The following is a 12,370-nucleotide window of genomic DNA, read 5'->3' as shown; positions in this document are numbered from 1 at the left end:
TCCTTAGATTTTACAACAGCTTCAGTCTTTCTTGAAATGTTGTCATACAAGTTCAAAGATTTATGCAGTTAGATACTACACCCTTCATTAAGAAGAAGCTTCAGTTCTTCAAGGGATGAAGGAGGTGGACATAACTTTCTCACTTTTTGTTTTGCATAAAGGCTCAATAACATTCAGACCTATGGCCTCATGTATAAGGAGAAGAATTTACCCTAAAACATAAAATTTTGAAAATTTGAAACGTGCGTATGCATAAAAAAATCCAGATGCATAAATTTGTGCATATGCCAAGTTCCAAGCACTTTCCCTTTGCAAATCCCAACGAACGAAACTTAAAGCATGTGCACGCATGTACCCACCCTGACTCCTCCCAGAATTTTGCTTATTTTAATATGCAAATCAATATAAATATCACCTTTACATTCAGTGTTTGGTTGAAAAACAATGGAAAAAGCACATTAAAAAAAAAAGAATTTCAACGAATGCGAAGTAGAGGCAAGGAAAAATGTACTATTTGTTGGCTTACACAGTGGTATATGCAACAAAAGGAAAATATGGAGTGATACAGCATAATAATAATGTTTTATTTATGTAGCACCTTTCATACACTCACATTAACAAGACAGTAGAAATTACATATAAGAAAATGAATAATACTCATCAAAGAGATGCATTTTTAACAGGCGTTTGAAATGAAGAATAGATTTTTCCTTGCAAAGGCTGAGAGGAAGAGCATTCTAAATTTTAGGTGCTATCACACTGAAAGCTCTGCCATCCATAGTTACTAACCTGTATTTAGCTACAGTAAGTTAGGGTCCGATGATCTTAATGCACGGCTAAACCATGAAGGGCTTTAAAGGCGAGAAGAAAAATTTTATATTTGATTCTTGAAAAGACTGGTAACCAATGCAAATCATAAAGGACAGGAGTGATGTGAGCCGATGTTTTAGTGTGTGTAAGTAAACAAGCAGCAGAATTCTGAGCATATTGTAATCTATTGATATATTTAGGCGGAAAGCCATAAAACAATGCATTGCAATAGTCCAGACAGGTAGTGATGAAAGCGTGAATAAGTGTTTCAGTATCCTTCACACTGAGGAAAGAATGAAGATGAGCAATGTTGTGAAGGTGAAAAAAATCTGTCTGTACTAATGAGCTAATGAGTGGTTGAAAAGTAAGAAGCTGATCAAAGATGACACCCAAATTACAGACTGATGCTGAGGGCTTAACCAGCATCCCATCTACGTCAATTTGTAGCCCACGAAGGGGAGAGAGAACAGAGGACATGGCAGAGACACTCGAAAGTTCAACTTCAGAAAGTCAGTGCCTGAAAGCAAAAAAAATAAGTGGCCAGATATCACAGTTGACGTGAAAAAGCGATTTGCAGCACCCTGTGCGATGGTCAGACGGTGATGATACTGTGGTGCCGAATACGTCTTTGGGCGCTGGCTGCAAACACACGTCTGCCACGGAAACTACTGGGAGGCCATCTGGCTGCGTGCTGGTGGACTGTTCAGGAGTCACAAAATGCCACAGTGGATGTTGTAAGACATGTGTTCAATGAACTAAGGAATGTAAAGGGCTGTACTGTGTGATATTGACCACAAATGAAATGAATTGGTTAAAAAAATAAATGCTGTGTCTGATTACATGTTTTTACATTCTGCTAATTACTGTACATTCAAACAAAGTTGTAACACTGTCCCATCTGGCTGATCATTTGGTGGGTCAGGGTCATGTTCATCATAGCGAATCTTATATATCCGGATGACAAGTGGATAATACCATTCTATACAGCTGGCAGGGTGCAACTCGGTGATGACTGAGAAATGCCAAATCGGTCAGAAAGTTCAAGTTGAAAAGCTCCTGCAGTTAGACAGAACTTGCAAAGGAGCAGTTAGCGCACAATTCCTCAAACTCTGCCTTTGTAAAGCCGACCCCAGTTCAGCACACAGCTTCCAAGAGGGATAGCTCTTGGAAATCGAAATCGACTTAGAAGCCAGTCACCATCATCATCATCTATAAATATGCAGCACCAGCACTCTCTTCTAATACTTACATTTGTGATGTCTTCTAACAACGCTAAACCAGCTACGGTAGTTGGAATAGTTTGGCTATTTCATGCACCATTATATTGTTATAGAATGATTACAATCAAGTGAATTAAATTTGTAAATGATATGCAATAAATTTTGGTGTATCTGATAAAGCCTGCATCATAGATATAAATCTAAAAAAAGAAAGACAACACAGAAAACAGTACTGCTTTGACACTGGCCTCCTCCCATTTGCAAAACCAAGCAGAAAAGTGTATGCATGGTGTGAGGCTGCCGTGAAAATGCGCGTAGCTTTACACCAGGTTTAGTTTTTATACAGTACATCTCAAAGTGAGTGTGGAAACAGACATATGCAACATTTTTGTGCATATACACCATTTATAAATGAGGCCCTTAGAATTTTCATATGTCTTTCTGTAATCTGGTGGCTACAATATATTATTTACTAAGGAAATTGTTGGGTAAAAATAAAACCAGAAAATGGGATAATAAAGTAATAATTTTAATGTCTTATAATATCCTACTTTTCAACACCCAATGAAGAGCTATAGAGTACTTCTGTATATAATATGGATGTTAAACTACAAACATTCTACAGTATGCGGTTTATGAAGTATAAAAACTTTTTATTATTTGTTTTACATTTTGCTAGATATAAACTCATACTATAAAGTGATATTCTATATAGGGTATAATGCTCAACAGGTCAATGCTAGTAGAACTCATAAGTACATGAATGTATATCGTCATACGATGCATCTTTTAATAAAAGCTAACAAGGAAGTGCAGTGATACAAACTTTTGTAAAAAACTTTACAGCAAAATATAATCATATTTTTAAAGAATATGTTAAACTGCCTAGTTGAATACAAAAATGTTGGCACTTGACAATCTCATTTTTTGTGAATGACAGTTCTATACTTCATGTTCTAGAATAGAACAATTAACACGGAAGATAAAGAAAACATAGGTCAGAATGGTTTCATAAATGTATACAAGACAAAGAAGAATGTGAAATAATTTTATTGAAATCAACAGTGAGTTAATAAATACATTTACAAGATTAACACTTTTGTGGGAGTTCGCTTTTACAGAAGATATCAAGCCAAGAAGTATTTTACCATTAACACTACCTCCCTGGTTTATAAAGAGGTGCTGAAACTTGCATAGAATTGCTGAAATATATAATTTGCATATTATGTATATATATATATATATATATATATATATATATATATATATATATATATATATATATATATTTTCACACATTATAAATACATAATTTGTGAATCTGAGTGATTTATTTAAAAGCAAGATGTACAATCAAATAGAAATGTTTGAAATCATGTTTTATGAACACATTTTTGAAAAGAAAAGAAAATTAACATTAATTGTGATGCGGAACATAAAAGTACATTTCCAATGTTGGTTTGTGACTTTGAACAGCAATAATAACCTTTAGGCAGATACACACATTATTTCTCAACGTATATGACAAATACTGTACATGTATTTGGAAAAATATGAATTTCCCTATATAGCAAACATAACACTCATGCTTTGGCTATGTGGTTTTATTGCTTAAATTAAAAAAAAATATTTGCTGGAACCTAGATAAAGCTTCAAAAATAAACAAAAGGGACACTGTTCTGAAATTAGGAAGCAAATACACTTTCTACGTTTGTGCTTCACAATTGGCCATACATAACAAGAAATACAGTACAATGTTCACTTTTGAACAGATATTCCTTAATGCAAGACGTGGCACGTCTAATTTAAGATTTGCAGCTCAGTTTGAGACGTTTTCTTTTGAGAAATTTCAGTGAAGAGGGTGACGCAGGTGTAAATGCTGTAGCATTCCTTCTTATAGAACATCATCTTCTAGGATTCATTCCTGCAAGATTCCTTAACTAAAATAAGAAAAATATTTCACATTCAACATTAAGCTCACATGTCACCACTGAGGCATTATCTCTGAGGTATAACATTTTAAATATAATTCTGAAACAACTATTTAACCAAATGTTTTCATTAAAGTGTGACACAAACAATATAAACCAGGCTTCATTTAAGTTACACAATTCTTTACAAATATGGACATTATGTTAGTTTTATGTCAATACTAGATATGTTACCCGATTTCACTCAAGAAATGGGCCTCAGTTATAGTGTTGTAGTATAGTATTAATTGGATGTATGTGCACAATTTACATTCATTCCCTGAAATGTTCTCTCCAGATACTGAAAAAAATATTGCTGAAAATCAATCATGGATATTTCAATTTCAACAAACTCTTTAAAGCTATTTTTTAACCAACATGCTTTTAAAGTCTGGTTTGTTAAGTTTAAAATTTGCTATTGTAAAGTCTATAGTTGCATCACTACCTGGATAAAATACTAAAAGACTATCATTAAACAAATGAGACAAATTCATTCACATTTTAAAATGTCACATATTCCTGGCGCTTTAATTTTCTAAATCAGTGTTTTTTTAAAAAAAAAAAAAACAAACAAACAAAAAAAAAAACATTTGTCCCAACTTTAAGGCTTACTGTGTGAAATCAAACTTAACAGTTTCACATGAATCCTTTATTTCAGAACTCCTGTTAAGCTGCCTTTGTTTTGCTGTTTTCAAGGTTTCTTTCATGACTTATCAGACTTTGTTATGCTCATGCCTTTGTACCATTCCAGAATATGAAAATTATTTGGGCTGTTGTTACACATACTACATAATAAATTTATAACTGTGAGACAGCATTACATTTATCAATATACCAATTAAATGTGATGTGTGATCTCATACATGCTTTATACTAATGAACATTCGCTTGCCTTCAAAAAACCAAACAAATGACACAAAATCAGTCTTTGCAAATTTGTATTTAGTAATGAAATATGCTGTTTTGCTCGTCTTACTAACAGCATGCTTCAGATCTGTTAATAAAGTACATGTCATATTAATAGAGAGATGCCCACTGTCCTTCAGAGCTTTGAAACACTAAATACTTTTAATTATTAATAAATAAAGCAGCTCATGTCATTCCTGGCTTAGCGAAACCAAACAGACACTTTGTTTTGCCTCAATGTTTACTTCCTACAACTGCTGTTAGCGCTGCCAGTTCTACCATATCCTTCAGTGCCAAATGCATAACTGTGGATGTGTGCGAGGCCCTGTGGATAGATGTGCGCTATTACAGTCCCAGAATAAATATGAAGCCTCTGTTCAATTATCAGTACTCAATAAAACATTGCAAGATTAATTGCCTTTTGATCTACTCTTACAAATGCATGACAATACAAGTTAAACTATTAGACCTCATCTGATCGGTAACATTTTGCCTACACAGCACATAAAAATCTGTTTTTTTAAATTAACTTATTAATGGGATAAAACTGGTAATAATGATGTATGGGATAATGGATCTGTGGCACATGCATTTTAAATAGATAATGTGCTTGCATTTTTGGATGGGGATTAGGTAGCGTGGCGGAGTGGCTCTGGAGGCAGATGTGGGGGGCTTGCAATCCCGCATACAGGTACACACGTGTGGGACTGATCTGCTCCCTCATTAGCGCGGCAGCTGTAATTGCCACACCTGTGTCCTGTAGGATTTTAAAAGAGAACTGAGGCATGAGAAGAAAAAAAAAAAAAAAAAAAAACAGAACCGTGAGTGAGCGCAGTACTGGGTGCCTGAGTCAGCTTGAGAGAGAAGATAAACAGTCGGTAGCCCCACAGAAGAAAGAACAATTGCCTCTCTAGGGATGGAACATTACCCGTCGATTTACTGGAGGAGCGGGTACAATGGCGCTGGGGTCCTCCTTAGGGATCCAAAGGACACCAGGAGAGTGTGAGGGAAGACATGAGGACAACTGGCTCTGAGCAGTATGGTAAATGCTGACAGAGGAAGCCAAGATGGGGTTTGAAAGGAGGGCTGCAGTTGCTGGTGTCTCCAGCAGCTTAGCAATGTGTTGGGCGAGCTGAGGAGACAGGAGAGAGGAAGTTGCTATGGGCTCAATGAAAAGAGAAAAAAGAATAAGGAACCGATGGCTATATTTTATTCTAGTTTTACATTTGGGTTACTTATGAAATTTTAACTTGCAAACTGTCACTGATTTCATGGATTAGTTATTTACTAGGGGGCTCCGCCCCCTGCTCGCTTCGCTCGCCAACCCCTGGCGTTGGGGCATGACAAAGAGTGAGATGTATGAATTAGAAATAGAATAGTGTGTAGGTTTGGATGATGCCTATATAAATAAAAAAGAGTGTTTGGCATAGAGTAATGTTTTATTGGAATATTTCTTTGTATACAACATTAGTAGTAAAGATGGTGTCTTGTCTTTGAATGAGTCTTCCTTGGCATGGATCATTTATAAATTTAACTAACGTTAGATGAACGTCGAACACGTGAGAAGGCAACATAAAGTTGTCCATGTCCAAAAACGGGTTCAGAGAGGTAGATGCCAACCTTGTCCATGGTTTGTCCTTGTGATTTGTTGATGGTCATGGCAAATGCAGGTTTAATGGGGAACTGTCGGCGTTTCAATGTAAAAGGTAATTCTAGGTCAGAACTCGTAAGGTCAATTCTAGGAATGAGAACAGTATTGTTAGCATGTGATTCTGTAAGAACTGTTGCTTGAATAACATTGTGTGTCATGGTGTTGACGACTAAACGTGTGCCATTGCATAAACCCTGTTTAGTGTTAAGGTTTCTTAATAGCATGATTATTGTTCCGTTTTTAAGGGTAAGGTTGTGTTGTGGTCATCCGTCCGGGTTAATAGTGTTCAAATATTCTAAGGGGAAATTCAGATGTTCATTGTCGTCATAAGAGTCAACTTTGTCAGAGCTTAGAAAGAGCCGTGTCTCTCCAGGAAGTAATGAAATGACCTGGTTATTAATGTGATTAACATTAATATTTTTTGGACATAATATAGTGCGTTGCGTTAATCACATATGCGAAAGCAGTATGGGCCATTGCCTTTTGGTGGCCTGATATGTACTCCGGTAGATGTAAAAGCAAATGAACTATTGTAGGATCTAATGCAGTTCATAAAGTTTTTACTTTCAGGCACTTCATTAGTTAGAAGCTTCTGTAGATATTCAGGATATGAATGTAAAGGAGGCAGTGTAATCTGCCCCTTTTGACAACAACGTGTAAATTCATTATTTGTATTGCCAGTTGTTTCTTCTGGGAAGTTAAGTGAATGACAATGATTGCAAATGACATTCATTAATCCCAATGAATTTTCCTCAATAGTGGACTCATTATTGAAAGCGTTGTCAGCCAGCTGGCGTAAGCGTTTAGCAGGTGTCTGGTGTTGATGTCCGCGACGGGCATGTTTTGCTTGTGGCGTTTGAGTGCCGCGTTGTTGCATGTCCATTATTTGTGACGCGCTATTTTTTACTTTTAATCGATTCACCTCCGCTTTGCGAAAAGTCCGTTTCACTCTACGGCGTGCATTGTTTGTATTGAGCCTTGTCCGTTTTTGTATGTCGGTCAGTTGAGTTCTCTGCTTTTGGAGTCTTGCTTGCTTTTTTTGTGGCAGGTCATATGCGCATTGTACACGTCTGCGTTCATTTATTCTGTCTCTTCGCTCCCTTTTTTGTATGTCTGAGACGCGAGCTCTTTCTTTTGAAATCGTGCTTGTTTCGATGTAGCACTTTGAGACGCGTGCTGTATGCGTCTACGTTCATTGTGTCTGTCCATTTGGGCACGTCTCTGTAACGGGGTCACTTGAGCGTTGCGTTTTTTGATCCGAGACATTTTTTCTCCCGGAGTTTCCTTTGCGCGTTGTATGCGCCGCCGTGTATTTTCTTGTTTCATTCGTGTTCGTGTGTTTGGGTCCCGTTATCCGATCCGAATTGTTTTGTACCGGTGACCGTGTATTCATGTCTTGTTTGTTCCTCAGCGTGCGAAATATGGATAAGTAATAAGGAGGATCGCACTCACTGTTAATATGGAGCCTTTTCTGCAGTTGAACGGTTAATAGTGTGTGTGGGGTGCTTTTGTGTTCTTTTTTTTTGTGTTCCAGGGGCTTGTTAAATCCCCCTCTTGGTGTGTGTCCCGTCCGGTGCCTGTGTATGCCTTGCTGTTGTGCGCGAGCGTCTTTTTTTTTTGTGTGCTAGTTTCGTGTGCAATGAGTTTCGTGCGGCGCCTGCTTTTGACTACTTTTTTCTGTGCCTTTTCCTTTTTTCTGTGCTCTTGGCGCCACATTTCTTTGACTCCTTTTTTCTGTGGTCTTGTCCGCCTCTCGCGGCCCCTCATCCGCCTCTCGCGGCCCCTCATTTCTTGGGGCGCCTGCGCAGTACGTCTTTTTGCGGCTACGGCCCATGGCCGGATGTCCCTGCGTCCATCCGGTTTAGCATTCTCAGTTAGTAATATGGATTTGATGAAGATCTTTTGCACTGCACTTTTTGAACACTTTGGTTTTTAATAAAACCACTTGAACACTTTGCACCAGCCCCTTGCTGACTGTGTGTGTCATCATTTGCCCGACTCATTCTCTGGTATGTTATCGGCAGTTCCTGGTTCAAGTGGCTCCTGGACACAACCAAGGATTGTGGAGCTGACTCCGACCATTACATGAGGACCTGTGTGTGCTGTTCTGCACCCTTCACACTCCTTTCCCAACAGTTTCCTTAAACTCCGCAGTTTTCTGTATAATTGTTTCAAATTTGGTATTCCTACTTGCTCTTTCCTATAGTTTATACATGCCTTGTGCCACTGCCACATCAGTTTTCTCTTTCTCCCCCATACCCCACCCCAAACAGCTTAGTCTGCAAGCACAGCTTCTTCCCTGTATTGTACCTGCAACTCTCTGAAGTGACATGCCCTTAGAGAAGTCACATTGGAGGAAGGAACAATGGACACCTCTGGTGTACTCCAAAACCAGCCCCACACACTTTGCTCCTACTGAATGTACGCCATCTAACTGGATCTATAACATGGAGTGCTCCTTGTGTGGTCCATGCTGAAGCAAAGCAAAGAATACTATGGAGTTGTCAGTTGGGGAAAGGCTTTATCTTTGCCCTGTGCTTTCTTGTATTGGTTCCATTCTGTTGGGTTTTTCCATTTTAAGTGCTGAAATTAACTGGATGTGCTTCCACTTTTATATGCTACTGTCTTTTTGCAAACTTTTCTTTTTTATATTAGTTTGTCTGACATTCGAGCTTTCATAACCAGAACAATTCGAGACAATCGACTTAATGTTGCTGGTTTTCTTTGGAATGAGGTCAATCATTACAGAATTAGTTCATTAAAGTATTAATTTCAATTAAATGATTTATTTGAAATGATTAAAATAAATTATTTGCACAGGTTCCACATTAAGCATGGCTACAGGGATTTTCCTGTAGGAGCTAATTTCAGCAGCCAAGAACACTGTGAGAAGGACTTTAATTTCACAGTGCTTATGGGAAACTTCAAAACACAGTAACAGAGAAAGGAATGGGAAGTTAAACTGATGCTGCAATTTAACACATTACAACATGGTTTAAAACAAAGCCAAGAATTTTATGACCAAATATGAGGATTGCTAACATCTCTCGACTGATCCAGACAACCCGACTACAGATCCACATTGTACGGAAAACTCAACTTCAAAAAACTTTGTTGGAAAGTTATCTTATCACAAGATCTTGACTATACATTGTTCTTCTCTCCATGCTAAGATTCATTTAGCAAGAGTGGTCTATTAATTTTTTACATTTAAGTTTTCCAAAGTTTTTTCCAAGTTTAAAGGTTTTCCAATGCTGTATCTGTCCTGGTGTCTATATAAACACAGAGAGTTCAAGTTTCTGTTTTACATCTTGCCTGAAGAAGGGGCCTGAGCTGCCTCGAAACCTTGCAAATTGTAATCTTTTTTTGTTAGCCAATAAAATGTGTAATTTTGCTTGACTTCTCATTGCATGATTTAATGTAACTAATTGTAAAATGAGATGCAGTAATTCTAAAATCTCAAAATACATTTGTTACAGAATAATTACAATACATAGTACAGATTAAAAAGAAGAGTTAAGAATCCACAGCTACATGAGTATGACACTGATGCAATGAATGTAGAAGACAATTAGTATGAATGTTGAAAGGGAACAGTAAGCAAATGTAGTCTGGCATTTCTTACCAAAACATGCATTTCTAAACATGCAAATATACAAAGAAAATCATCTGTAAAGGACTAGAACAACTCACAGTGACTGCAGCTCCCATTAATCCTTGCACTACTGCATCTCCTGTGGACTGAACCTAAAAGATGTGAGAGGGAAAGAATGCATTTAACACAATACACTGAATTTTATGACTTGACTGACAGAATTTTTTTTCAGCTGAAATTGACAGCTGTATACCTAAAAGCGTGAATTTTCAAATACCACAAGATGGCCACACTTCTGGGTAGAATTTAACCCCGATTTTCAGGCTGGTTCCTAGTCTAAAAAAAGCTTACTTAACACATGTAAACAGAAACAGGTCCATACAAAAGAGGATCTGTACCAAGAAACCTACATTTAAAACTATGTTGATATCTTTCTGAGCTACTTTGTTGTTTGATGTCAATTTCTCTGCAAAAAGATGCACATCCCTGCATTCACACTAACCCATACTAGGCTAAGAAAGAGATGAAATTAATTTAACATGTAATGTTTGGAATAAACAAAAAATTAGAATAGCAAGAAAAACCCCTATCCTAAAATGTATGATTAGGTTCAAAACACAGACAGTGACCAATCCAGATTTTTAAAGCTGTGCTATAATAGTGCTAGCCATTGTGTCGCTTCCAAGAATGGTACAAATATTTAGTCATATAATAAAATGTGAGGCCCTTATTTTTTAAATTACTATTTATGTGGGGAGTTTTACTACAAGCACTTTTGCATGTCATTTTTAACTTATTTAGCATTATCCTTACCCCTGGAAAAATGAGCCAAAAACATTACATTTTTTTTTGAATAAGAAAAAAAAAAAAAGTTGTGTAACTGAAACTTGCAAATATCAAAACATCAACATTACTATGTTATGTGTAACAGAAACATCAACATTAATACAGCATGTATGTCTATAGCATGTACCAGTTCAGATTTAGTATATGTTCTTCATGTGATGTGTTTTGAAACTGTTAGTAATGCATGAATGGTTTGATGTGGTAAAGCAAAATGCCGACATACAAATGCATCTGTGGTGCTTTTGCATTCAAGCGTCGCATATTCCCCAATGTAATGACACGATACATTTTAAAGGTCTCGCATACCATCTTCTGTGCTGTCTTTTTTTTTTTTTTTTGCACCTTCACAACAGCATCCGAATGTATGGCAGCATATTTGAGCCACAGAAAAAAAAAAAAACAAACTAGGGACACACTGCAAAGGTCTATTTTGTGATTAAAATGGAAATTTCTGGTTTAATCTCGAAATTTCCACTTTAATCCCATAGTTTATTTAATCATTAGACTGTCATAAACGTCATCTTAAAACCGCCCAAGCTGTTACTCGCCATGTGCATCTAGGGCTTCCTCATGAACTGACAGCAGCGGCAAGCAGCAACTGCCACAGAAAACGTGCTAAATGTATGATATTCAAGTTCTATGCACATTTAGAATCCTCTGATTTATATTTGATATCACTTTCATGATGAAATGCATTAAAGTATGTAATATAAAATTTTACAGATAAACTCTAGTTAACTTCATTTAAATATTGAATACTGTTAATAATTACACATGTGGGGGCAGCACGTTGACAGAGTGGTAGCGATGCTGGCTCGCAGGGAATAATATCCCGTGTGTTCCCTGCCAGGTGTTTGCATGTTTTCCTGGTGGGTTTCCACAGTGTGCTCCAGTTTCCTTCCAAAGACATGAAGAGCTGGGGATTTGCTGATGCTAAAATAACGCTAGTATATATGTGTGTGCTTGTATTCAACTTGCAATGAGCTGATGCCCCGTCCAGGGATTGTTTCTGCCTCGCACCCGATACATACTGAAAAGGGTGCATTCCTGGATTGATGGATGACACCATTAAACATACATCCTTTTCAGAGATATTGTGGCAAGATGTCCTCAGAATTTAATGGATGTTTCAGGCAATTTACAACACAGGGGAGCCAAACATTTTCTCATCGTGATGATCTCGTTTTGCCACCTGGTGGAATCTTCTAAATTTATGTAAAGTACAGGCACAAGTATAAACAGGACAATGCTTGCGCAGGAGAAGTGTTTGCAGGAGCACGCGTCACGTGAAGTATAAACCTGGCCTAACAGGTGCTGTAGAGGATTGTGCGGCATTTTGTCACCCTTATTTTCATAGCTTTGTGACAAGATT

General features: G+C 37.3%; 1 protein-coding gene across 1 annotated transcript in view; it reads right to left on the bottom strand.

Moving 5' to 3' along the window:
• Window positions 1–3,064: 3,064 nt before the first annotated feature.
• coq9 (coenzyme Q9 homolog (S. cerevisiae)) overlaps window positions 3,065–12,370 on the bottom strand; it is a 48,404-nt gene continuing 39,098 nt past the window's right edge. The window contains exons 8-9 of the mRNA XM_028809898.2: window positions 10,251–10,304; window positions 3,065–3,970 (exon numbers count right to left, since the gene is read on the bottom strand). Coding sequence (XP_028665731.1) covers window positions 3,935–3,970; window positions 10,251–10,304 — 90 coding nt within the window. The 3' untranslated portion in view covers window positions 3,065–3,934. The remainder of the gene's footprint in view (window positions 3,971–10,250; window positions 10,305–12,370) is intronic.

Source organism: Erpetoichthys calabaricus, chromosome 9 (genome assembly GCF_900747795.2).
Source record: "Erpetoichthys calabaricus chromosome 9, fErpCal1.3, whole genome shotgun sequence".
In the NCBI taxonomy this organism is placed as follows: domain Eukaryota; kingdom Metazoa; phylum Chordata; class Cladistia; order Polypteriformes; family Polypteridae; genus Erpetoichthys; species Erpetoichthys calabaricus.
This window is presented reverse-complemented; position numbering and strand designations above follow the sequence as displayed.